Source organism: Boleophthalmus pectinirostris, unplaced genomic scaffold, assembly GCF_026225935.1.
Source record: "Boleophthalmus pectinirostris isolate CB_2022bp ecotype Guang Dong unplaced genomic scaffold, ASM2622593v1 HiC_scaffold_13, whole genome shotgun sequence".
NCBI classification, from domain to species: domain Eukaryota; kingdom Metazoa; phylum Chordata; class Actinopteri; order Gobiiformes; family Gobiidae; genus Boleophthalmus; species Boleophthalmus pectinirostris.
Window position 1 is genome coordinate 394,048 of NW_026571036.1, and position 26,523 is coordinate 420,570.

Sequence of the window (26,523 nt, forward strand, 5' to 3'; positions counted from 1 at the left end):
ACACTGACACCTAACAGTCGGGTGGACATAAATGAAGGCAGCAGTGATCTTGTATAGGAATAATTTCTTTATCAATAATATTTTTTAATATAGTTAAGGACATACTTTTTTATTTTCTTTATCAGACAAAACTTTTTATGTTAAGATTCTCGTCTTTGCTTCTCTACAGTAAAACAAAAGTCTTTTCATGGAGACTTGGGCTCAATTTGAAGAAAACAAACATGAATTTTCAGGATGTGGTCGGTTCATTCATGTAGTTTTAAAAAGCATGACAATATCAAGTAATCCAAAGTATTCAGATTACATTACTCACTTTAAGTAATTTAATGGATTATGTTACAAACTATATTTTGGAGTATGTAATCTGTAGGGGATTACATTTTAAAAGTAAATTTCCCAACACTGTGTGACACAAATGGAGCAGTGAAATAGTGAAATAACAGGTTGAAGTGAAAAAAGGTCAGTTTAAAAAGCAAAAATAATAACAAAATCCAGGTGAGGACAAATGTAGTGAAACTGGGTTCAGATCTGGAAGGTTTAAATCTCACAGGAGTGAATTTTACAGAATCTGGGGCCTTTAAAACCGCAGTTGCTCCGTTAGAATCCTGATGAGACTGATGCTTCTTGTGTGTTTCAGTGTGTTTTAGTGTGTTTTATGTGTGTTTCAGTGTGTTTTATGTGTGTTTTATGTGTGTTTCAGTGTGTTTTAGGATGTTTTAGTGTGTTTTAGTGTGTTTTATGTGTGTTTCAGTGTGTTTTAGTGTGTTTTATGTGTGTTTCAGTGTGTTTTAGTGTGTTTTTGTGTGTTTTATGTGTGTTTCAGTGTGTTTTAGTGTGTTTTATGTGTGTTTCAGTGTGTTTTAGTGTGTTTTTGTGTGTTTTATGTGTGTTTCAGTGTGTTTTAGTGTGTTTTAGTGTGTTTTATGTGTGTTTTAGTGTGTTTTTTGTGTGTGTGGACTTTTAAAGCTCTTCTGATCGGGGTTGAGCAGATTACACTAATGATCCGAGCCCAGCCCCGGCCTTTCTCCTCCCCGCACGGGCCTCTGCCTCCGCTTTCACCTCCTCTGAACCGCACACTCGCTTTGTTTCGCGTCCAGGTGGAAGCTAAACTCTCTTTTTGTCCCGTTTTGGTGAAAATGTGCGTTATTTTCGCTCTCCAATATTGACATTTGTAGTTTGATGGACGCGTTTCCGGCCGAGCTCATCGACGTGTAAATGGGGGTGGCCGCTGCCTTCCGAGGGGGATGTCCTTCGCTTTTTGTCGCTTTTTCTCTCCTTATCGCACCCTCTTTCATATTTACCATCGAAATAGTTAGTTTTTTGTTTTAATGAGGGATATTTAAAGGGTTTTTAGGGGTTTTAGTCGACGCCGTAGCCCCAGTCTCCCCCCGGATTTCCCTCGAACTGTTGTGTCCTGTCGTCCAGCTGATCGCGTTGAGAAGCGCCGTTCAATTCTCCCGTTTTTTTCCACTTTTTAGGCGTTTTTGTTCGGTTTTTCGCGCTTTCCCACTCGATCCCGCCGCTTCTCCGTCTCCCGTCACGCATCCCACCCCCCCGGTCGTGTCTGCGTGTCCGCGCGGGTCTCCTGGCTCGAATGCGGGATCGTTTTCGTCGCTGAAAAGAGCCCAGGCCGCAGCCGAAGCCTCGCGTTTTCCTGACGGGCTCCTCCGGGTCTGACGCACCTGCCGCGGCCATGGGCGACACCAGCGAGCGCAGCAAAGCCTCCACGCTGCCTCCCCGCTGTCCGTGCGGCTTCTGGGGGTGAGTCCACGCACTTTGTCCCGCGGGCTGGAGCCGATCCGAGCCCAACTGGTCCAACTTGTCCCCGGCCATTGTTGTTGTTCTGTTGTCCGGGCCCGGGTGGGGGGTTGGGGACTCGACTCATAAATAAACCACCTCAGCTCCACCGAGACGCACATTTTCGCTCTTTTAACACCTTGAACTCGCTCTTTTCGGTGACTTTCTTCCACTGACAGGTTTATATTCAGGTTTTGGTGTGATTTTGGTTCGCAGGAGGTGACGTACCGAGACACTAAAGTGATTTATGACCAGCAGGTTCCACTAAAACCTGTTTTCTGACCCCACCTAAAGCTCCAACTGCACCAGAACCACCCGGGTTACAACTACACACGAGGCTCTGCTGGTTTATCGCCTTATTTTGTTGTTTTCGGAGTGAATTTCCGTGTTTTTTGCCTGGTCTTGTCCTGTAGTGAATGTGTGTTGCATACCGGATGTGAGAGTGATGGATCCCGTGTTAACCCAATAGGAACTGGACTTTTATTCTGTTCAACAGCCAAATCTCGACACATTTATGACATTTTAATCCATCTACCAATGATTATGAGCCTCTAACTTAATATTTGAGGTGTCCACTGGTCATTTTAGGGAGTTGATAGCAACTTAGCTCCAGAAAGTTTCCTTCTTTTCACTCTTTTGAAACGTCAAACTCTGTTTTTTGTGACTTTCTTCCACTGACAGGTTTAAATTAATATTTTAGCCTGATTTTGGTTTGCAGGAGGTGACGTACTGAGATACTAAAGTGATTTATTGACAGCAGATTCCACTAAAACCTGTTTTCTGACCCCACCTAAAGCTCAAACTGCACCAAAACCTCTAAACTTGACCTCTAAAGACGATGTTCTGCTGGTTTATCTCATCGTTTGGTCATTTTGGATTGAATTTGTCTTAATTTAGCTTCAGAAAGTTGAATATTTTTGCTCTTTTTATACGTCTGACTCTGTTTTTAGTGACTTTCTTCCACTGACACAGACATCACAGGTTTAAACTCAGATTTTTCTTTGGTATCTCTGTACGTCACCTCCTGCAAAGTGATTTATTGACAGCAGGTTCTTCTCCAACCTGTTTTCTGACCCCACCTAAAGCTCCAACTGCACCAAAACCTCTAAACTCGACCTCTAAAGACGATTTCTTATTTATTTATAAAAGGACGGCACATATGAATGAACATTAAATATGTAAATATGTAAAGATTAAAGCAGCGTGACTCATTTCCATCTTCAGGTTGATGTGAAATCATCGACAGGAACAACAACACGACACACTCACTGTACACAACACCAACACACTCACTGTACACACGACACACACTCACTGTACACACGACACACACACTCACTGTACACACACACACTCACTGAACACAGTTAATTCCAAACAGTTCATTTGAAGTTCAGAGTCAAGAGTTTAAGAGTTAAACCAACAGCTCGTCAATATCGTGTCGTTTGGTCGTTTTGTGTGAACTTGTCTCACCTTAGCTCCACAAACTCACCTGTTTTTCCTCTTTTAACACGTCTAACTGTGTTTTTGGTGACTTTCTTCCTCTGACCCGGACATCAAACGTGTAAATTTGTCTTTTGGCTTGATTTTTCTTTGGTATCTCGCTCCATCACCTCCTGCAAAGTGATTTATTGACAGCAGGTTCTTCTCCAACCTGTTTTCTGACCCACCTAAAGCTCAAACTGCACCAAAACGACCCGGCCGACCTCTAAACCCGATGCTCTGCTGGTTTATCGCCTTATTTTGGTCGTTTTTGTACTTGAACTTTAATATTTTAGGTGTTCACTGGAAATTTGGGCAGTTGACCGGGAAGTAAACTGCCTTAGGTCCAGAAAGTCGCCTATTTTTACTTTTTTAATGCATCAGACTCTGTTTTTGGAGAGTTTCTTCCACTGACAGGTTTAAATTCAGGTTTTTGTCTGATTTTGGTTCGCAGGAGGTGACGTACCGAGACACTAAAGTGATTTATTGACAGCAGATTCCACTAAAACCTGTTTTCTGACCCCACCTAAAGCTCAAACTGCACCAAAACCTCTAAACTCGACCTCTAAAGACGATTTCTTATTTATTTATAAAAGGACAGCACATATGAATGAACATTAAATATGTAAATATGTAAAGATTAAAGCAGCGTGACTCATTTCCATCTTCAGGTTGATGTGAAATCATCGACAGGAACAACAACACGACACACACTCACTGTACACACGACACACACTCACTGTACACACAAGTTAATTCCAAACAGTTCATTTGAAGTTCAGAGTCAAGAGTTTAAGAGTTAAACCAACAGCTCGTCAATATCGTGTCGTTTGGTCGTTTTGTGTGAACTTGTCTCACCTTAGCTCCACAAACTCACCTGTTTTTCCTCTTTTAACACGTCTAACTGTGTTTTTGGTGACTTTCTTCCTCTGACCCGGACATCAAACGTGTAAATTTGTCTTTTGGCTTGATTTTTCTTTGGTATCTCGCTCCATCACCTCCTGCAAAGTGATTTATTGACAGCAGGTTCTTCTCCAACCTGTTTTCTGACCCACCTAAAGCTCAAACTGCACCAAAACGACCCGGCCGACCTCTAAACCCGATGCTCTGCTGGTTTATTGCCTTATTTTGGTCGTTTTTGTACTTGAACTTTAATATTTTAGGTGTTCACTGGAAATTTGGGCAGTTGACCAGGAAGTAAACTGCCTTAGTTCCAGAAAGTCGCCTATTTTTACTTTTTTAATGCATCAGACTCTATTTTTGGAGAGTTTCTTCCACTGACAGGTTTAAATTCAGGTTTTTGTCTGATTTTGGTTTGCAGGAGGTGACGTACCGAGACACTAAAGTGATTTATTGACAGCAGATTCCACTAAAACCTGTTTTCTGACCCCACCTAAAGCTCCAACTGCACCAGAACCACCCAACTGTCGTCTAAACCTGATGTTCTGCTGGTTTATCTCATCATTTAGTTGTTTTGGAGTGAATTTGCCTTAATGTAGCTCAAAAAAAGTTGTCTGTTTTCTCTCTTTTAACACATGTAACTCTCTTTTGGCTTGATTTTTCTTTGGTACCTCTGTACGTCACCTCCTGCAAAGTGATTTATGTCCAGCAGGTTCTTCTCCAACCTGTTTTCTGACCCACCTCAAGCTCAAACTGCACCAAAACCTCTAAACTCGATCTCTAAAGATCTAAAATGCTCTGCTGGTTTATCACGTCGTTTTGGTCGTTTTTGGAGTGAGTTTGCGTCGCTTTTGCCTCTAACTCCATATTTGAGGTGTTCACTGGTAAATAAAATCGATATAAGGTGAATGATTTAAGGTGCTGCTGGAACATCGTCTGTTGTAAAGGAGGAACTGGCAGAAACACTTTACTCGTGATTATTCTCAAGTTATTAACCGTAAAAAATGATTTGATTAGAAGTACAACGGGCATTTAGCATCTTACAGTGTTTTATTTGGACGTTTTATCCACATTTTCTTTGTTTCTGCAGCACTAGGTTTGGTTCAAATCGAATTTATTTCAGATTTTGGTCGGCTTTATGTTTGATACGATTTAATTCACATCGATTTGATACAGTTTAGTGAAAAAAAGTCTTGTGATGCTGAAATTTTGTGCAAAATTTATATGAAAAACACCAATTTTACTCAGTAAAACTGTAAAAATGTGAACTGTAGGTGATGGAAAGGAGAAATGATTAGAAGAACAGTGGACGATGTGTTTTATTTGGATGTTTTATTCACGTTTTCTCTTTGTTTCCGGAGGCTTTGTTCAAATCCAGTTTATTTTTCTCGTCTTCATGTTGACCAGGACTCGGGTATCGGGTTAAGAAGTTGTCGATACGATACAAACCTCAATACGTAGACCACGATACGATACGCTTTTCGATACTGTGAGCTTGATTTAGTGTGAAGTTTCAGTGAAAAAAAAGTCTAAATTATGACTCTGATACTGAAAGTTTGTGCAGTTTATACATTTTATTCATCAAAACAGTGAAAATGTGAACAGAACTGCAGCTTTTACACATAATGATGTCGTAAAATATTGCAAAAGTTTAGAGGACACGAGGGGAGATACTTGGACGTACACAGATTGTGCAGAATGATCCTTTTGTTGGTTTTCAGTGAAGGACGAGTCTCAAACACAAAGATGAAAAATCTGAGGCTCAAAATAATGAAAATCCTTTAACACCACAGAGCAGATCAAGTTCAATGTCAGGACTATTTATTATTTTGTACTTTTTTGAGTCCCTGAAAATCATCTTGGTGATTTATCAATACAGCAGCTCACGATATCGATCCTGTATCATCACATTAAACGATACGATACGTCGATGTTTCAATATTTTTGCACAGGCCCAATGTTGACCCTGATTCACAACTGCTTTAGACCTGGTTTAGACCTGGTTTAGTCCTGGTTTAGACCTGGTTTAGTCCTGGTTTAGTCCTGGTTTAGTCCTGGTTTAGTCCTGGTTCAGTCCTGTTCTAGTCCTGTTCTAGTCCTGTTCTAGTCCTGTTCTAGTCCTGTTCTAGTCCTGGTTTAGTCCTGGTTTAGTCCTGGTTTAGTCCTGGTTTAGTCCTGGTTTAGTGCATATAAAGACTTGGATTTGATCTGATGTGAATGAAAAAGTTGAACATCTCGTTGTGCAAACAGGTGTGAAAGTTTTAAGGATGTTTCTACTCGTGTCACATGTGTTCGCCTTTAAACACTTCCCTGTTTTAGATCAGTTTTAGACCAGTTTTAGACCAGTTTTTAGATCAGTTTTAGACCAGTTTTAGACCAGTTTTGGACCTCTTTTAGACCTGTTTTCGTCCTCTTTTAGTCCTCCGTGTTCATGTTTCCAGTGTCTTCTCAAACCCGGTGGATCGGTTGATGACAGATCTTGTAACGAGACCAAACGTGCAGCTCAGACTCAGACGTCCTCGTGTGTCTCCTGGGTCACACTCACATGTGTTAAAACGAGCGTCTCCGTCTCACCGAGTTATTTATAAAAGAAACGTGACTCTGAATGACCAGAGATCCATCAAACGTCTGCACGGAGAACTCTGGAGGAACTGTGGGGGAACTGTGGGGGAACTGTGGAGGAACTGTGGGGGAACTGTGGAGGAACTGTGGAGGGACTCTGGAGGGACTCTGGAGGAACTGTGGGGGAAACTGTGGAGGAACTCTGGAGGAACTGTGGGGAACTGTGGAGGGAACTCTGGAGGAACTGTGGGGGAACTGTGGGGGAACTGTGGGGGAACTGTGGAGGAACTGTAGGGGAACTGTGGGGGAGGGAAACTGTGGAGGAACTGTGGGGAACTGTGGGGAACTGTGGGGGAACTGTGGGGAACTGTGGGGAACTGTGGGGGAACTGTGGAGGAACTGTGGAGGAACTGTGGAGGAACTGTGGGGGAACTGTGGAGGGAACTGTGGGGGAACTGTGGAGGAACTGTGGAAACTGTGGAGGGACTCTGGAAGGGGACTCTGGAGTTGTGTTTTGTTTCGTTTGTGTTTCTAAAATGAAGCAGGAGTTGGGTTTTTGAGGAGCACGTTTGAAGGTGATGGTGGCAGGGTGGTTGTCCTGTGTCCCCTCAGTGAGGAGGTTGTGGGTTAAACTCCCGGTGTCTCTGAGTGAAGTGTGTGTGCTCCTGACTCTTACTCTTAAACTCTTAGACTGAGACAAACTTTACTGTTCCACAGAGAAGTGATTCAGACACAGGAGTCACAGGTCTGGACCAGGTCAGGATCAGGTCAGGACCATATCTCCATATTTAAAATATATTGAGTTTCTTTTTAAACACAGACTGGACTCTGATGTGTCGTTTACACTGATCTGATGTTTACAGTTGATTCTGATTTCACTGCTGCTCTTGTTTGTCTCTGTGCTCGTCCTGCTCTTCACTGCAACAAGGAGTCAGTTTATACAAATAAACCGTGTGGGTTTAAGTTTAGTTTCTGTAAAACCTAAACAAATGTGACAAAACTGGATTAAACTCATTCTAATGTCAAACTGATGTGGCTCTAGAGTCGTTAAGTTTATTCATGTAAAATCTATTTATGCAGAAGAGAAATGATAAATTAATAATCTGCTGCAGTAGAACTTGGACAATAGTGTTTGGAAACGGTTGGTTTGAGCTGCAGATCTGCAGGGACCTCGGAGCCGCGGATAAGAGAGTGCAAAAACATGAATCTATAGTTTGGTATAAAGTGATGATTCTGTTGTATGGAGGTCGTGTTCTGTTGTGTGGAGGTCGTGTTCTGTTGTGTGGAGGTCGTGTTCTGTTGTATGGAGGTCGTGTTCTGTTGTATGGAGGTCGTGTTCTGTTGTATGGAGGTCGTGTTCTGTTGTATGGAGGTCGTGTTCTGTTGTTGTATCGAGGTCGTGTTCTGTTGTGTGGAGGTCGTGTTCTGTTGTGTGGAGGTCGTGTTCTGTTGTATCGAGGTCGTGTTCTGTTGTGAGGATTTTTTGGTTTATTTTATTAAATGTTTTAGTTCCAGTTTCAGTTTTGTTGTTTGTTCAGAGGAAGAAAACTTGTTTCTGCGACACGTTTGACATTTCCTCTGTTTTGATGATTTAAATATTTGTGTTTCAGATGAACTTTACAGTTTAACAAAAACTTTTAGTGTCACAAATATGATTAACACTTTAGTTTATTGAACCATATCGAATCGATCTGAAATATATCGTATCGAGATCTGTATCCAGGGCAGCCGCAGGGTCTTAAAAGTCTTAAAATGGTCTTAAGTTTCATGTTCCTAAATTAAGGCCTTAAAAAGTCTTACATTTTGTTCCAAGTCTTATTTTTTTCACAAAGGTCTTACATTTCATTAGCCTGTTTTTTGTTTACTCAACCGGACTGCAGTGCAACGATAAACGGGGAGGAAAAACAACAACAACAACAACAACGTAAAATCATGTAACAAATACTTGGGTTAGGGTTAGAGTGGAATAAGACGCTGGATGGATCATGGGGAAGTGTCGGTTTAACCCACAGTGACTCTTAGATTCTAGCTGCAGTCGTTGGTTGGTCATTATTAGAACTGGATCTGGTGTTTTTTGCCCACATACTGGCTGTGATGTTGGTCTTACTTTTCATTTAAGTGGTTTTAAAAAGGTCGTTAAAAAGTCTTTAATTCGGGGCGGTCAGACCTGGGGAAACCCTGGTATCGTAGCCTGTGTATCGAGGTTTGTATTGTATCTTCAACTTATTTTGATTCCAGCTCCACTCTTCAAGTTCAGGTTTGTTTCCATAATCACTCCATCCACAAACGTTTAAAACACGAGCCACAGAATCACAACTCAGGGCCATATTTATCCTGGGGACTTTTACTGTGTACGACAATAACAGGTTCAAATAATCGTACGGAGTAAATGTGAAATATATCGAAGTTCACTGCATCGAGGTTTGGATCGTATCAGCAACTTCTTACTGATCTGAGCCCTGGTGACAAATATAATTAGTTAAATAAAACAATATAAATATAAAATAGTAAAATAAACAGAGATATTAGTGAGTTCAATGTTCCTGTGGCTCAGAGTTTCCTCGTGTTTGTCGTGTTCAGGAGAATCTCTTGGGTCTTTAGTACAGTGAGATATTCTCCCTGTCGTCATGTGTTAGTATCTGTGTGTGTGTGTGTGTGTGTGTGTGTGTGTGTGTGTGTGTGCGTCTCCGTGTTGAGCCCCTCCCCCCGCCGCGGCTCCAGTTGTCTCCGTTTGCTGTGTCCACAAAACCCTCCTGTTCTGAGGCCACCTGTCAGCGGCAGGTGCTGCGCTCCTGTCACACACACACACACACATCGACAGGGGCTGTTGGAGGAGTTTAAATACACACTTGAGAGTTTTGTGAGTGTGTTCGCTCTGGAAACACAAACACAATCTACTGTACAACTTTAGTCCTGGTTCAGTCCTGGTTTAGACCTGGTTTAGTCCTATTTTAGACCTGGTTTAGACCTGGTTTAGTCCTGGTTTAGTCCTGGTTCAGTCCTGGTTCAGTCCTGGTTTAGTCCTGGTTTAGTCCTATTTTAGTCCTATTTTAGACCTGGTTTAGACCTGGTTTAGTCCTGGTTTAGTCCTGGTTTAGTCCTGGTTCAGTCCTGGTTCAGTCCTGGTTTAGTCCTGGTTTAGTCCTGGTTTAGTCCTATTTTAGTCCTATTTTTAGACCTGGTTTAGACCTGGTTTAGACCTGGTTTAGTCCTGGTTTAGTCCTATTTTAGACCTGGTTTAGTCCTGGTTTAGTCCTATTTTAGACCTGGTTTAGACCTGGTTTAGTCCTGGTTTAGTCCTATTTTAGACCTGGTTTAGACCTGGTTTAGTCCTATTTTAGTCCTATTTTAGACCTGGTTTAGTCCTGGTTTAGTCCTATTTTAGACCTGGTTTAGTCCTGGTTTAGTCCTATTTTAGACCTGGTTTAGACCTGTTTTCAGATTATATTAGTAAAATGACATGTCAGTTTGTGTTTTTTTTTTTTTTTTTTATAATAATCCAAATATTTAATAATAGAATATTTGACATTTCCAGTCTTGTTTTGGGGATAATCCTGGTTTAGATTTGTTCTGTTCGTTGGATAAATTAGTTTAGATTTTTCTTTTTGTCGTTCTCGTGTCTTGTGAAGGCCAAAGGTTCAACTCTGTCACAGTTTCAGCGTCTTCATGAATTCTGTCAGAGTCTGAAACACACAAAGAGCAGAAGTGTGTAAAAGTGTTTAGTGTTTGATCCTAACGTCATCTCGTCTGTGTCCTCAGATCCAGTAAAACCATGAACCTCTGCTCCAAGTGCTTCGCTGGTGAGTCTCTGACACACGTCAATCACAAAACTAAACAAGAAACGACTTCAAAACATCAGGCACAGCAGCATTTTCCTCCAGGGTCTTGTCTGCCAGTTTTAGACCAGTTTTAGACCAGTTTTAGACCAGTTTTAAAGTAGTTTTAGACCAGTTTTAGACCAGTTTTAGACCAGTTTTAAAGTAGTTTTAGACCAGTTTTAGACCAGTTTTAGGTAAGTTTTAGGCCACTTTTGGCTCTGTTTTGGCCCAATTTTAGTCCAGTTTCAGGCCAGTTTCAGGCCTGTTTTGTCCCTGTTTTAGACCCATCTTAGACCTGTTTTAAACCTGTCTTAAACCTGTCTTAGACCTGTTTTAGCCTTGTTTTAGTCCAGTTTTTTGCTGTGTTTTAGTCCTATTTTTTAGTCCTGGTCTCTTCTCACATCAGACTCTTCTTCTTCTTCTCCTTCTTCTTGGTCTTGGTCTTGCAGACATCCAGAAGAAGCAGCCGGGGGAGGAGTGCAGTTCGAAGCCCCTGCAGAGCTCTGGAGGAGGAGCTGTGTTCAGCGCAGACCCCAGCCCCTCCTCCCCCTCCTCCCCCTCTTCCTCCTCTCCCTCCTCCTCCTCCCCCTCTTCCTCCTCCTCCATCAGCTCCACGTCGCCCTCCTCACAGCCCGGCTCCGCCTCCGAGGCGTCGGCCGCTCCGGAGTCTCCGCTCGGCTCCAGGGAAGGTGAGTGTGACCCCTGCTGTGATCCCCGCTCTGAGCTCAGAGAGAGTGGAGGAATGGAGTGTGTAGAATGGACATTGTTTGGGTTTAATCTGTTTGTGTCACTGTGCGTCTGTGAGGAGTGGGCGGAGTTTAAAGTCTTGGAGTCGGGGTCGTGTCGGTGGAGAGAGTCTGAGTGTGTAAAAAAGTCCCTGTTTTGTGTGTCGATGACGGTTTGAGACGTGTGAGTGGTGTAAGAGCAGGTGGAGCTGGAGACGCTTCACCTGAGCGGGACGTTTCCTCCCGAGGAGCGGGACGTTTCCTCCCGAGGAGCGGGACGTTTCCTCCCGAGGAGCGGGACGTTTCCTCCCGAGGAGCGGGACGTTTCCCCCGAGGAGCGGGACGTTTCCTCCCGAGGAGCGGGACGTTTCCTCCCGAGGAGCGGGACGTTTCCTCCGAGGAGCGGGACGTTTCCTCCCGAGGAGCGGGACGTTTCCTCCCGAGGAGCAGGACTGAGGGACACGACGACTGCAGGATTTGATCTGACAGATTTAAATGAAATACAGAGTTCAGATTTCTGAACAGGTTCTGTAGTTTTTTAAGTCTCATGTTGCGCTGCTCATAAATGACGTTGACGACAGGTGAGGAGATGAAGATTTCTTCTCACATCAACAGTTCCAGACGATGTAACTTAGATTCAGAGAACACGAGGAACAAGAAACAAGGATTTAAAATGGGGATTTCTGTGAGAATGAGGATTATATTGATGTTACAGGGTGAAAAAATGTGTGTCACTTCAGGAAAAACAGTAAAAAGACATAAACAAAACCCACGTTTGGTTTGGGACGTTCACGTTTGAATTGATTATCATGTAGAAGCTGATTTGAACTCAACACGTCACAGTGACACGGTGAGAACGTCCGTCTGTGGCGTCTCTGAGGAGGTTAAACAGGCGTCTCATCACCTTCTACCTTCTTTTTTAAAATTTCCTGTTGTGAGTTTTATTTTCACTGTTGCCCCAGTGTCACTCTGACAGGAAACAACTGTACAACTCCAGACAGAAAGACCTGAACTCTGAAGGTCTCTGAAGGTCTCTGAGGTCTCTGAGGTCTCTGAGGTCTGTGAGGTCTCTGAGGTCTCTGAGGTCTCTGAGGTCTCTGAAGGTCTCTGAGGTCTCTGAGGTCTCTGAGGTCTCTGAGGTCTCTGAGGTCTCTGAGGTCTCTGAAGGTCTCTGAGGTCTCTGAGGTCTCTGAGGGTCTCTGAAGGTCTCTGAAGGTCTCTGAGGTCTCTGAGGTCTCTGAAGGTCTCTGAAGGTCTCTGAAGGTCTCTGAAGGTCTCTGAAGGTCTCTGTCTCTGAGGGTCTCTGAAGGTCTCTGAAGGTCTCTGAGGGTCTCTGAGGTCTCTGAAGGTCTCTGAAGGTCTCTGAGGTCTCTGAGGTCTCTGAGGGTCTCTGAAGGTCTCTGAAGGTCTCTGAAGGTCTCTGAAGGTCTCTGAAGGTCTCTGAAGGTCTCTGAAGGTCTCTGAGGTCTCTGAGGTCTCTGAGGTCTCTGAAGGTCTCTGAAGGTCTCTGAAGGTCTCTGAAGGTCTCTGAGGTCTCTGAGGGTCTCTGAGGTCTCTGAAGGTCTCTGAGGTCTCTGAGGGTCTCTGAAGGTCTCTGAGGTCTCTGAGGTCTCTGAGGTCTCTGAGGTCTCTGAAGGTCTCTGAAGGTCTCTGAAGGTCTCTGAAGGTCTCTGAAGGTCTCTGAGGTCTCTGAGGTCTCTGAGGTCTCTGAAGGTCTCTGAAGGTCTCTGAAGGTCTCTGAAGGTCTCTGAAGGTCTCTGAGGTCTCTGAGGGTCTCTGAAGGTCTCTGAAGGTCTCTGAAGGTCTCTGAGGGTCTCTGAGGTCTCTGAGGTCTCTGAGGTCTCTCTGAAGGTCTCTGAAGGTCTCTGAGGTCTCTGGAGGTCTCTGAAGGTCTCTGAAGGTCTCTGAGGTCTCTGAGGTCTCTGAGGTCTCTGAAGGTCTCTGAAGGTCTCTTCTGAAGGTCTTTTTCTCTGTTGTGTTTCAGGAGCTTCATCCACAGACACAGCCCAGGGCACCCTCTGTACCCCCACCAAACGCCCACGAGAGTCGGGTAAGGAACCTCCTCTCCTCTCTGTCCCTCTCTCCTCCTCCTCTGGTTTCTGACCCCGGTTGTGTTTTTGTTTCTGACCGCGGCGGTGTCGTCCTCTTCAGCCTCGGACACAGACGGGGAGGTGACTCCACAGAAACGTTCTCGGACGGAGGAGAAGGACGACGGGGTTGAAGGTTCTACTCCCAAACAGAAGAACCGCAGACGCTGTTTCCGCTGCCAAACCAAACTGGAGCTGGTGCAGCAGGAGCTGGGCTCCTGTCGCTGTGGTACGAACAAATACACACAACTGTACACACAACTATACACACAACTGTACACACAACTATACACACAACTGTACACACAACTATACACACAACTACACACACAACTGTACACACAACTACACACAACTGTACACAACTGTACACACAACTATACACACAACTATACACACAACTGTACACACAACTATACACACAACTGTACACACAACTGTACACACAACTGTACACACAAATATACACACAACTGTACACACAACTATACACACAACTATACACACAACTATACACACAACTATACACACAACTGTACACACAACTGTACACACAACTATACACACAACTATACACACAACTATACACACAACTGTACACACAACTGTACACACAACTATACACACAACTATACACACAACTGTACACACAACTACACACAACTATACACACAACTGTACACACAACTACACACAACTATACACACAACTATACACACAACTGTACACACAACTATACACACAACTATACACACACAACTATACACACAACTACACACTATACACACAACTGTACACACAACTGTACACACAACTATACACACAAACTATACACACAACTAACACACAACTATACACACAACTACACACAACTGTACACACAACTATACACACAACTATACACACAACTATACACACACAACTATACACACAACTGTACACACAACTGTACACACAACTGTACACACAACTAACAACTATACACACAACTATACACACAACTGTACACACAACTATACACACAACTATACACACAACTGTACACACAACTATACACACAACTATACACACAACTGTACACACAACTACACACAACTATACACAATATACACACAACTGTACACACAACTACACACACACACTATACACACAACTATACACACAACTGTACACACAACTGTACACACAACTATACACACAACTGTACACACAACTGTACACACAACTATACACACAACTGTACACACAACTACACACAACTGTACACACACTGTACACACAACTGTACACACACACAACTATACACACAACTATACACACAACTGTACACACAACTGTACACACAACTATACACACACACACACTGTACACACAACTATACACACAAACTATACACACAACTGTACACACAACTGTACACACAACTGTACACACAACTACACACACAACTATACACACACACACTACACACAACTATACACACAACTATACACACAACTGTACACACAACTGTACACACAACTATACACACAACTATACACACAACTGTACACACAAATATACACACAACTGTACACACAACTGTACACACAACTGTACACACACACAACTATACACACAACTGTACACACAACTATACACACAACTACACTGTACACACAACTGTACACACAACTATACACACAACTGTACACACAACTGTACACACAACTATACACACAACTATACACACAACTATACACACAACTATACACACAACTGTACACACAACTATACACACAACTGTACACACAACTGTACACACAAACTATACACACAACTATACACACACTGTACACACAAATATACACACAACTGTACACAACAACTACACACAAACTATACACACAACTATACACACACACAACTGTACACACAACTATACACACAACTGTACACACAACTGTACACACAACTGTACACACAACTATACACACAACTGTACACACAACTACACACAACTGTACACACAACTGTACACACAACTATACACACAACTGTACACACAACACACATGTACACACAACTGTACACACAACTATACACACACAACTGTACACACAACTGTACACACAACTGTACACACAACTACACACAACTGTACACACAACTGTAACACACATACACACACTGTACACACAAATATACACACAACTATACACAACTGTACACACAACTATACACACAACTGTACACACAAACTGTACACACAACTGTACACACAACTGTACACACAACTACACACAACTGTACACACAACTACACACACACAACTGTACACACAAACTGTACACACACACAACTGTACACACAAACTGTACACACAACTATACACACAACTATACACACAACTAACACACAACTATACACACACACACAATATACACACAACTGTACACACAACTGTACACACAACTATACACACACAACTACACACAACTGTACACACAACTGTACACACAACTATACACACAACTACACACAACTGTACACACAACTGTACACACAACTATACACACAAACTATAACACACAACTATACACACACACACTATACACACAATATACACACAACTGTACACACAACTGTACACACAACTATACACACAACTATACACACAACTGTACACACAACTGTACACACAACTATACACACAACTATACACAACACACTGTACACACAACTATACACACAACTATACACACAACTATACACACAACTGTACACACAACTATACACACAACACAAATATACACACAAATATACACAAATATACACACACAAATATATACAAATATACACACAACACAAATATACACACAAATATATACACAACTGTACACACAAATATACACACAAATATACACAACTGTACACACAAATATACACACAAATATACACAATATACACACACACAAATATACACAAATATACACACAAATATATACAAATACACACAAATATACACACAAATATACACACAAATATACACAAATACACACAAATATATACAAATACACACAAATATATACAAATGCACACAAATATATACAAATATACACAACTGTACACACAAATATACAAGTATTGAAATATTGAAGTATTCATGTGTACAAATGTACCTGTGTACTGTAAAATACCAAAAAACATCTAGGTTTCAATGAACTGCTGAGTCACTTTAAACTCACACAGCTGCTTTGTAGATTTTGATAAATTTTTTAAATAAACACAGAGTCGAGTCTGACACAGAGTCGAGTCTCGTGCAGTCGAGTCTGACGCAGTGGTTGTGGCTCAAACTCCCATTTCCCAATAAAAGCCTGGTCTCAAATAAAAGCCTGGTCTCAAATAAAAGCCTGGTCTCAAATAAAAGCCTGGTCTGTTAAGTGACAAATAAACGCCCCGGATATTATTTGGTATTTTACAGTATCTGTATTTGTACGAAAGTGTTCAAGTGTGTGTGTTAGGATACGTGTTCTGCATGCTGCATCGTGTATATTACATGTATATATGTATATATAATGTGTGTACATGTATATGTGTATGTATAATGTGTATATATGTATATATATAATGTGTGTAGTGACTATTTGTCAAATAAAAGTAACTAACAAAAGCGTGGACAAACTCAGAACTAAACATAACTCAGATAATCACCTTTGGCACCGTGGGTTTGTGGTTTACGCAGCACAAATCAATGTCCATGACAAGAGATGATTTTCCAAGGTTTATTTTCCAGTTTGGGCAAACAACAAGGAAAATATGTTTGAGGCGACTCCTGCTGCTTCTCCTCGTGACTGGTAAAAAACCATAGGTCCACCCAGGTCACTCTGGTCTACGTGTACCACCCTCCTTTATCCCCTAGGTGACTCGAATTAAACCACAAACAAAAAAGAGGTGCTAACGTAAATAATACCAACTTAGACTAAGAAATTAGCAAGAATAATATTAACACAGCAAAAATATATTATACACATTAACAAAACTAAATTAGTAAACTAACTAACAAACAAAAATAATAAACAAATTTTAGAATCAACAAAATAAGCAAATAGCTCCTACACTCCGGCCCCTAATTGTGCATTAAATCACAATTACCAGTCAACTGAACTAGGAGCTGTTCTAAAACGGTGTCAGTATTAGATATGTGTGATGCATTAGCCTTAGCTGAATTTTTTTCTTCTTTCTTCTGATAAACCTGCAAGAGAACATGACAGACGGAGCACAGGATGCAGAATAGAGACACACAGAGGTTTGAGTTTAATTTGAGTCCACAGCCGCTTCCAGCAGCAGACAGAGTTTGGTCACTGGTTTCTCCAACTCACTGGTTTTGGTCTTGATCTGCGCTGAGTGAACCAGGCCTCTTGAGTCAGTGTTTACTGCCAGGACTCTTCCCATCTGCCAGCGACCAACACAATGTCTCCAGGACAGATGTTTCTTCTCGGCCTTATCCACTTCTGTCTTTCCTGCATGATTGGTAAGTACTCAGAGATCCATCGTTTCCAGAATATTTCTGTCATGTATTGCACTTGTCTCCACCTTTTCTTCAAGTACAAGTCTTCCCTTTCAAACAGACCAGGTGACATGACAGATTTGCCCTTTAATGTTAGGATGTGATTTGGTGTGAGGGCTTCTAGATCACCTGGATCATCAGAGACTGGTGTTACAGGTCTGTCATTCAAAATGGCCTCGGCTTCACAGAACACTGTTTGGAGAACTTCATCATCCACAATCTGCTGCTTGAGGATTGAAGTGAGCACATTTCTGACTGAACGAATCAGCTGCTCCCAGACGCCTCCTTGATGTGAAGCTGCAGGTGTGGCTGATCTTGAAGTGATGATTTGAACTTTAATGTGTCACTTTCAGTGCACCACTGGAGCCCCAGTGCTCGCTCCACTGGGAGCTCATCTCCATCCAAATCCATTTCCAGTATTTCTTTTGCTTTGTTACTGGCTGAAACTGTGTGCAGCACTGCACGGCTATTGCTGACCCACTTTGAAAGTTTGAATCCGCCTTTACTGCAGAGAGCTGTCAAATCTTGAACCATTTTTATAGCTTCTCCTTCTGTGGGCAGAGATTTTAGACAATCATCCACATAAAAATTATGTTTCACTGTGGCAACAACTTCAGGTGGAAAGTGAGGAACATTGTCTTCTGCTGTTCTCCTTAGAGCATAATTTGCACAGCTTGGTGAGGACACAGCTCCAAACAAGTGAACTTTCATGCGATATTCTTTTGGAGGCAATGTAGTGTCACCTTTAGGCCACCAGAGGAAGCGCAAGACATTTCTCTGTTGCTCTGGGACGTAGACCTGATGGTACATGGCCTGGATATCTGCCATGAGAGCTATAGGCTCTTGTCTGAAGCGCAGAAGAACTCCCACCACAGAGTTTGTCAGATCTGGCCCCTGCAGAAGCCGACTGTTAAGTGAGGTCCCCTTATAAGTCACAGCACAATCAAAGAAAACTCTCAACTTGTTTTTTCTGGGGTGATAAACACCATGATGTGGAATATACCACACTGTCCCCTCATTGTCCATCAGCAGATCATCAGGTACCAGTTCAGCATATCCATTACAAATCATGTCCTCAACAAAAGAAGTGTCCTCTCCTCTGAAGGATTCATTTTTGTCAAACTTTCTTTTCAGACTTTGAAGACGTTGCTCTGCAATACAGCGGTTCTGTGGTAAATTGACATTTAAACGGCAGATCTACACAGTAATGTCCATCAATCAGTGCTGCAGAACTGTTCATTATATTCATCAACTTCATTTCTTCCCTGGACATTTCCTTTTGCTCTTGTGATGTTTTTTCATTGAAACCATGATTGTATTGTTGAACCAGCATGTTCTCAAGATGTTCCACAGAGATTCTATTTGCACTGACAGCAGAAAAGCCAATCTTGCCTTTGCCCTCACCACGAAGTGGACCATTAATGACCCATCCAACTCGGGTCCGAACAGCATAGGGCCCGTCCCCCTGGCTGTTGATTAGCTCCCACGGCTCCATCACTTTGGCTGCATCAGTACCAATAAGCAATTCAACTTCAGCATTAATGTGGTGGAGCTGAACATTTTTCAGGTATGGCCACTTGTCTACATCTTCTTGCTGTGGGACATTACATCTTGAAACAGGCATTGACTTCTGTGTCATCACATCAGGAAGCTCAGTGAACTCATTTTCATTAAGTGCAGCAATTTCAAGTCCAGAAATAATATTTGTATTCACAATGCTTTTATGCCCCATTGTTCGCAGCAGAATACATGCCTTTTTGCCTTTTACATTCAGTTTCCTTGACAGACTTTCTGTGCAAAATGTGCCGGTACTGCCTGGATCCAGGAAGGCGTATGTCTGCACTGGTGCACTTGTGCTTTGGCTCCTGACTTGGACAGCAACAATAGACAGGACAGATTGGTCTTGGTCACCGGCCCCAATATGGCCACAGGTTTGAGTCATTGTAGAGGTGGTGGAGCTGGTGACAGGCGGCGCTTGAGGGATGCAGTATCATTGTCAATGTGAAGAACATTTGGGTGTCTTTGACGGCGTACAGAACACTCCATTCCATTTTTGCTTTCTTTACTTATGTGACCAGTTTTCAGACAAACAAAACAGATTCCCTTTTCTTTAATAAAGTTCACTTTGTCTTTATGTGTCTTTTCTTTAAATTTAAAGCACTTTTCCAGAGTGTGATTGTTCACTGAGCAGAATAAACATACAGAATTGACAGAAGATTTCACTTTATTTGTTGTGAATTTGTTTACAGCTGTGACATTGGTGGCAAAACTCTTTTTCCTTTGTTTTCTGCTATTGGAGGTTTTGGATGTGACGCGCTGTGGATCTTGAATATTGCCAAAAAGTGGATCAGATGCAATTTTGACCTGTTTTTCAATGAATGCAACAAGATCAGTGAGCAGTGCTCTTTGACCCCTCCTCTCTTGGAGCTCACAAGCCACACACCGCCATCTTTCCCTTAGTTTGTAAGGAAGCTTTAGAATGATATTTCTCATATTTGTTGGCACATCCAGTTCTTTCATGTGAGCAATATGTTCAGTTAAGTTTGAGCATCATTTGAGGAACAGTGAAAGACTGTAGTGCTTCAATGTCTTCACTTTTAATTGATGGACAGTTATTAATCTTTTCCATATATCCATGTGCAATTTTATGTTCATTACCAAAATGCTCAGCAGAAGATGTTTGGCTCTGTAATAGTCCTGTTCTGCAGGTAGGTGCTGACAACTGTGAACAAGGTCTCTCGGCTGCCCCCTGGTGTATTGTTGGAGAAAGTGCAGACAGTCACTCAAATCTGTTGTCTTTGCTTCCACACCATTTTCAAATGCTCTTATAAAAGATTGATACTGGAGAGGGTCTCCATCAAAACAGGGATATTTGGAGGGGGCAGTACTGAGCTCACATTTTGCTGGACCAGTAGGGCAGTGATGTCATTTTGTCTTTGCATTATGTCCATTATATTTGGTGAATTATTTATTTGCGGCTGTGTTTGAAACTCATCAGATGAAATGGGTTGAGCAATTTGTGTGCAACAATCATTTTTATTTTGAGACACATTTTTACTGAAGTTTTGTTTGGAGCGAACGACTTGTGGTTGCACTGTGGTGGTAACGTGCACATTGGGATTGTCTTTTTGCTCAGGCATAAATGCGTCTGCACATGGATTTAATTGCATTGCTTTAGTGACATACGAGTTCATGCCATTGGAAATTTTGGAGTTTTTGGAGCCACATTGAGAAGAACTGTTGTCCAAAACACGGAGCTTAGCATTTGCAGCAGCGAGTTGTGTTTGAAGTTCGAGTTGTTCCTTTTGCCTTTTCAATTTTTCACTTTCGATTTTTATTTTTTCCTCCCGTGCCTCAATTTCATGTTTTGTATTCAGAGCTGCGACACGTTCCAGTAGCGCTGCTTTGTCGGCCTCTGCTTTGAGGCGCATGGACACAGTGGAGGTTTGAGAGCGTCTTTGACACACTGGACTTTTCAAAGCACAAATTTGAGGCACTGTCCTCTGGACCCAAGTCATCCACATTTTGATTATTATCCGTATTTGATGGCGGCACAAAAGAAAGACCCAGATCAGTCAACCAGCTCTTGACACACTCAACAAATTCACAGTAAGTACTCATTTTATTTGCAAAATATTCATTTTGTGTTGAGAGTTCATCCGAAAGGTAACGGCAGATTAGTGAACGCATCATGTGCACTTTGTGCGTCTTGCTGGAATTGAACGAACACGTTGAGAAGTGACATCACTGAATTTGCATTATGCTTTGATTTCATTAATATGTTCAAATCCTCCATCAGTCTTTTTGCTTGTTTGCATTTTCCTTTCTGTTTTTCTTGGCAAGTTTGCATTCTAAGGCTCAGACCTTTGGGCGTAAATTTGAGGCTCCTTTTGCCAGACACTTGCGGCTCATTTTCCACAGCTGTTTGCACTTTTGAAACGTTCGACATTTTTAATCAGTTGTGAGTTTCTTTTGTTCAAGATCCACAATTCAAATTACAATGGGCACACAGCAACAACACCTTTTTTCCAAACATTTCTTTCTTTCCAACTTGTTACGTGTTACTAGTGGTGCGTAAAGGTGCTGCACATGAATCCAGCTTTGATTCATCTCCGTTTTGACGACTTGTATGTAATATAAATATAAATATAAATCACTATCATCAAACTCCAATAGTTTGGCCGTTTTCCTTTACAGCATTAGTAATCATATTACACATACCATTGACTTTTGAGAGGAGGAGAGAGCGTTTAAAGGTAGAGGCAACTTTCCCGCTGACGCTGTCCGGAGAACAAAGGCATGAATCAAACAAACTTTACGCTGCCATCCGCGCATTAATCCACAATAATCCACTTGATATCGATCCAATGAATCGTCCTGAAGGTCCAAGGGCAAGGTTTTTACTGCTGTAGTGACTATTTGTGAAATAAAAGTAACAAACAAAAGCGTGGGCAAACTCAGAACTAAACAGAACCTTTGGCACCGTGGGTTTGTGGTTTACGCAGCACAAATCAATGTCCATGACAAAAGATGATTTTCCAAGGTTTATTTTCCAGTTTGGGCAAACAACAAGGAAAATATGTTTGAGGCGACTCCTGCTGCTTCTCCTCGTGACCACAGGTCCACCCAGGTCACTCTGGTCTACGTGTACCACCCTCCTTTATCCCCTAGGTGACCCCAGTTAAACCACAAACAAAAAAGAGGTGCTAACGTAAATAATACCAACTTAGACTAAGAAAGTAGCAAGAATAATATTAACACAGCAAAAATATATTATACACATTAACACAACTAAATGAGTAAACTAATTAACAAACAAAAATAATAAACAAATTTTAGAATCAACAAAATAAGCAAATAGCTCCTACAATGTGTGTATATGTATATTTCGTAGGTTACGTGTTCTGCATGCTGCATCGTCTCCCGGAGCAACACGACTGCCTCTTCGATCACTTGGGGCGCGGGCGCGAGGAGGCCGTCCTGAAGATGGTCAAACTGGACCGTAAAGTGGGTCGGTCCTGCCAGCGCATCGGAGAAGAATGTTCCTGATCCCCCCGGAGGAACCGGCAGGAACCGCCCGAGGAGGAGGAGGAGCTCCCAATAAAACAAACTGAAAGCATTCTAACGCATCTGACTTCTCTGCTCCCGTTTTCGCGTTTGGAACTCGTCGTTTTAAGGTTCACACTTTCAAAAGAGACAAAAGAGACGAAGGCGTTCGATTGGAGAGTTTTTGGAAGAAGCATGAAAACAACAAACATGGAGGACACATCCCACCACCTTCGCTCCGTTTTCTACAGTTTCAGAGCTTTTCATTTAGATTTCCAGTAAGTTCAGAGCGAGAGGCTTCGTGGGACGACACGAGGCGACGGAGGAACTTAAGAAACTACAAATATGGCGGTTTGAGTTTTGAATTAGTTTTTGTTGATGTCACTGTTGTGAAGGAGAATGGGACAAATGTGTGTGAAAATATTTGGGAATTCTGTTGAGGCATGTGACGAAAACCAAGAAAATTTCTCTTTTTTTTTTTCAACATTTAGAATTATTGTGGAACTTAAACTACAAAAATGGCGGCCATATTCTAGCTTTCTTACACGTTTTCATTCGTCACGTCACGAGTAAAATCAAAGTGGGCCGAGCGACCCAAAAAACTACAAACATGGCCGACATTGGACATGAAGTAATCTGTGTGGATGAATAAAGGGCCCACCCAAAAAACTACAACAATAATGGCGGACACGTTTTTCCACCTTTTTCCAAGAATTATTCACTCACTTTCACTGGTGGAGGAAATATTTGGGGATTTTGATTTGCTTTGACCCTCACTGGTAGGAAATGTAGTTTTTTGGATGCAAATTCATATTTAATTTCAGATGATTTCAGATGATTTCAGATGATTTCAGATCCCGTGTCTCGCTCCAGTCCTCAGGTTCAAACATTTTACCCGCTCGTTCGAGTTTGTTTGTTTCTCTTCCTCCAAGTTTAGATTCAGAATTTTCTTTCACCACAAACTTGTAGAAACAAAACAAAAAAAAAAAAGGTTTTGTAGTAAATTACCGACGTATTTTCCCTGTTTTAGTTCCACTTTTCCCGACGGTACTTCTTCATATTTTGTGTATCAAAGTCTCACCAAAAAGACGGTCCCCAGCCTCACGATTCAGCCTCTCTCCTCTAAACAAACTTATAATTTATTTTATGTTATGATGTATGCGGGGTCGGGGGTCGGGGTCGGGGGTCGGGGGTCGGGGGTGAAATCACGTATATTTTAGGGGAATAAAAATTTAGTTGCGACGTGAATAAAACGGGCGTCAACTTCACCAAACTGGAATTAAAAGTGTTTGAATGTAGAACACAAAGATTTAAAATCTGAATCTGTCAGAAAATAAAAATCTGAAAGTGTGAATTTGTATAAAAAATAAATAAAATAAAAGATAATAGAAGTAAAATATTGGATGTTCCAGTTTGTGGCGGTTGAGGCCGGTTCTGTTCAGTTCTGTTCTTTTCTTTTCTTTTCTCAAACTGAACTTTTGACTAAACGACATTTTGTGGAGTTTGATTTGAAAAACACTGAACTCGTTTGTTTTCTTCATGAAGCAGATCCAACGTTTGTGTTTCACACTTCAAAAGTTTCACAATGAGAAGTTTAAATTTGATTCATTCACCGCTGATCATCACCTTTATTCAATCAGTCGTCGTGTTTTAAAGGAGCACTGTGTAACTTTTCACTCCCAACGTCGTCCTGTCGCCATGGAGACGAGCAACGGGCGAATTTTACATCTGCAAAACACAAACAAACACAAACACACAACAGGAGGAGGTCAGTTTGTGGAGCGTTTGTGGCTCATCTGAAGGTCGTAGGTTTGAATCCTTCTCGACATAAACGTCATTGTTTCAGTGTCAGATCCACAGAGTCACAGGTTGATGGTGCGATTCCAGCTCACACCGTTTAAAAGTTTGGGTTTCTCGTTTTTCTCCGACTTTCTGAAAATCTCACACACTTGTATTTTCTGTCGTTTTTAAATTAAAAACAATCTACAAAAAAACTAAACACAAAAACATAGAGCAACACCACAATAAATACAAAATGACAAAAAACACACCAACATAAATTTGATAAAACAGAAGTGCAGCAGAAACACCACTACACACACTTAGATTTTATTTTGACCAATTTACAATTTAAATTCCATTTCTCTTCTTTTTTCCCCCATTTTTTAATAAACATTTTTAGCGACTATAACAAATATTTTCACCATCATAATTTCCTTTCATCATCTTTTACTTTTTATTACAATCTTATTTTAAAGGAATTTTCTTTTTTTCTTCAAAAGTTTCTCTTCCTCCAGTTTAGATGTTTAATTTTCTTTCACCACAAACTTGTAAAAGAAAAAGTAAAAAGAGACACAACAGATGAATTCTCCTGTTGTGTCCTTGGGCAAGACACTTCACCCCCCTCCCTCCAGTGTGAGTGGATCTTTGTTGTAAAAGTTTTGAGCCTGAAAAGTGAAAAATTGTTGTGTAAACGGTAAAAAGTCAAATTTTTATCCAACACAGCACACACAGAGAGTCTTGCCCAAGGACACAACAGCAGCCTTCACCTGTGGGATCTGGATTCAAACCTTCAACCTGCGGCTCTGTGGACGTGACGCTTCATCAGTGATGTTCAAGTCGAGAGCGAGAATCGAACCTCCGACCTTCATCTGAGACACACAAACACAAACTCACACACATGTCCCATCTCATCCGTCCTGTGCGTCTCCATGGCGACGGGGCCAATGCCACACTCTGGAACATTCAGCGCTCTCACATCCTCATGGAGTAAAACGGGTGGCGGACCCTTCGCCTCGAAAAGGGAAGAGGGACAAATGTCTGACGAAGCCAAAAAAAAAAAAAAAAAACTACAAACATGGAGGACGAATCAAACGAGTGTGTGGATGAACAAACGCACATCCACAAAAAACTACAAACATGGCGGCGGTGGCGATGGACATGTTTCAAAGCGCTCACATCCTCATGGAATAAAACGGGTAGCAGAACCTTCAGCGGAAAAGTTACACAGTGAACCTTTAATCTGAAATCTGCTTCCAGAACTAATTTGAAGAAGTGGTTTTGTAATTGTTTATAACGATGTTTTTGTTGCGTTGAAATCCTGGACCTCTTGGAGACGACCCTCCAGTTTATCCTGTAATCTTCCTGATGATCTTTCCCACGGCGGCGGCGGCGGCGGCGGTACGGGACTTTACCACCAAAGGCCGTTTGGGATTTTCAAAATAAAAGCAGAACTGTGGTGCCGCCTCAAACTACGCCGACGCCGACACCGACCTCTGCGTCCACCGGGGGGCGCCGTGGAGTCTCGCCGCGGTGATGTTGTCGTCGTTGCGAGATTCGGGGAGTTGCCGTCGGTTTGTCGTCGGTTTTTCGGTGCTGCTGCGACGGACGACGTTTCTGTAACTTTTAAAGACAAATTATTTAACCTCATAAAGTTTGAGTTACTCACTTTAGCCTAGAGCCGCTTCTTTAGTTTCATGTGTAAAAGATTCTGTCCTAATTTCTCCTTAATTTTATCGTGTTCCATTTTCAGCGAGGAATAAACTGGATTAGAGGAA

The 26,523-nt window shown here is 42.0% G+C and overlaps 1 protein-coding gene across 2 annotated transcripts; it reads left to right on the forward strand.

Annotated features, from left to right (window-relative positions):
* Positions 1-1,085: 1,085 nt before the first annotated feature.
* LOC110172065 (AN1-type zinc finger protein 3) lies at positions 1,086-26,523 on the forward strand. 2 transcript variants are annotated; one of them, XM_055149251.1, is made up of 6 exons: positions 1,086-1,761; positions 10,501-10,539; positions 10,992-11,248; positions 13,269-13,334; positions 13,436-13,600; positions 22,815-26,523. In XM_055149251.1, the coding sequence occupies exons 1-6, from the start codon at positions 1,694-1,696 to the stop codon at positions 22,967-22,969; spliced, it is 750 nt and encodes a 249-aa protein (XP_055005226.1). In that variant the 5' UTR covers positions 1,086-1,693; the 3' UTR covers positions 22,970-26,523. The 2 variants fall into 2 exon arrangements, with proteins under 2 accessions (XP_055005226.1, XP_055005227.1); XM_055149252.1 differs by having other exon boundaries at positions 1,088-1,761; positions 10,501-10,541; positions 11,009-11,248.

Excerpts from the sequence above, each read along its gene's own strand:
- LOC110172065 (XM_055149251.1), top strand. The coding sequence starts at position 1,694 with ATGGGCGACACCAGCGAGCGCAGCAAAGCCTCCACGCTGCCTCCCCGC. Across the intron at positions 1,762-10,500 it reads TGTCCGTGCGGCTTCTGGGG|ATCCAGTAAAACCATGAACC; the intron begins GTGAGTCCACGC and ends CTGTGTCCTCAG. Across the intron at positions 13,335-13,435 it reads CAAACGCCCACGAGAGTCGG|CCTCGGACACAGACGGGGAG; the intron begins GTAAGGAACCTC and ends CGTCCTCTTCAG.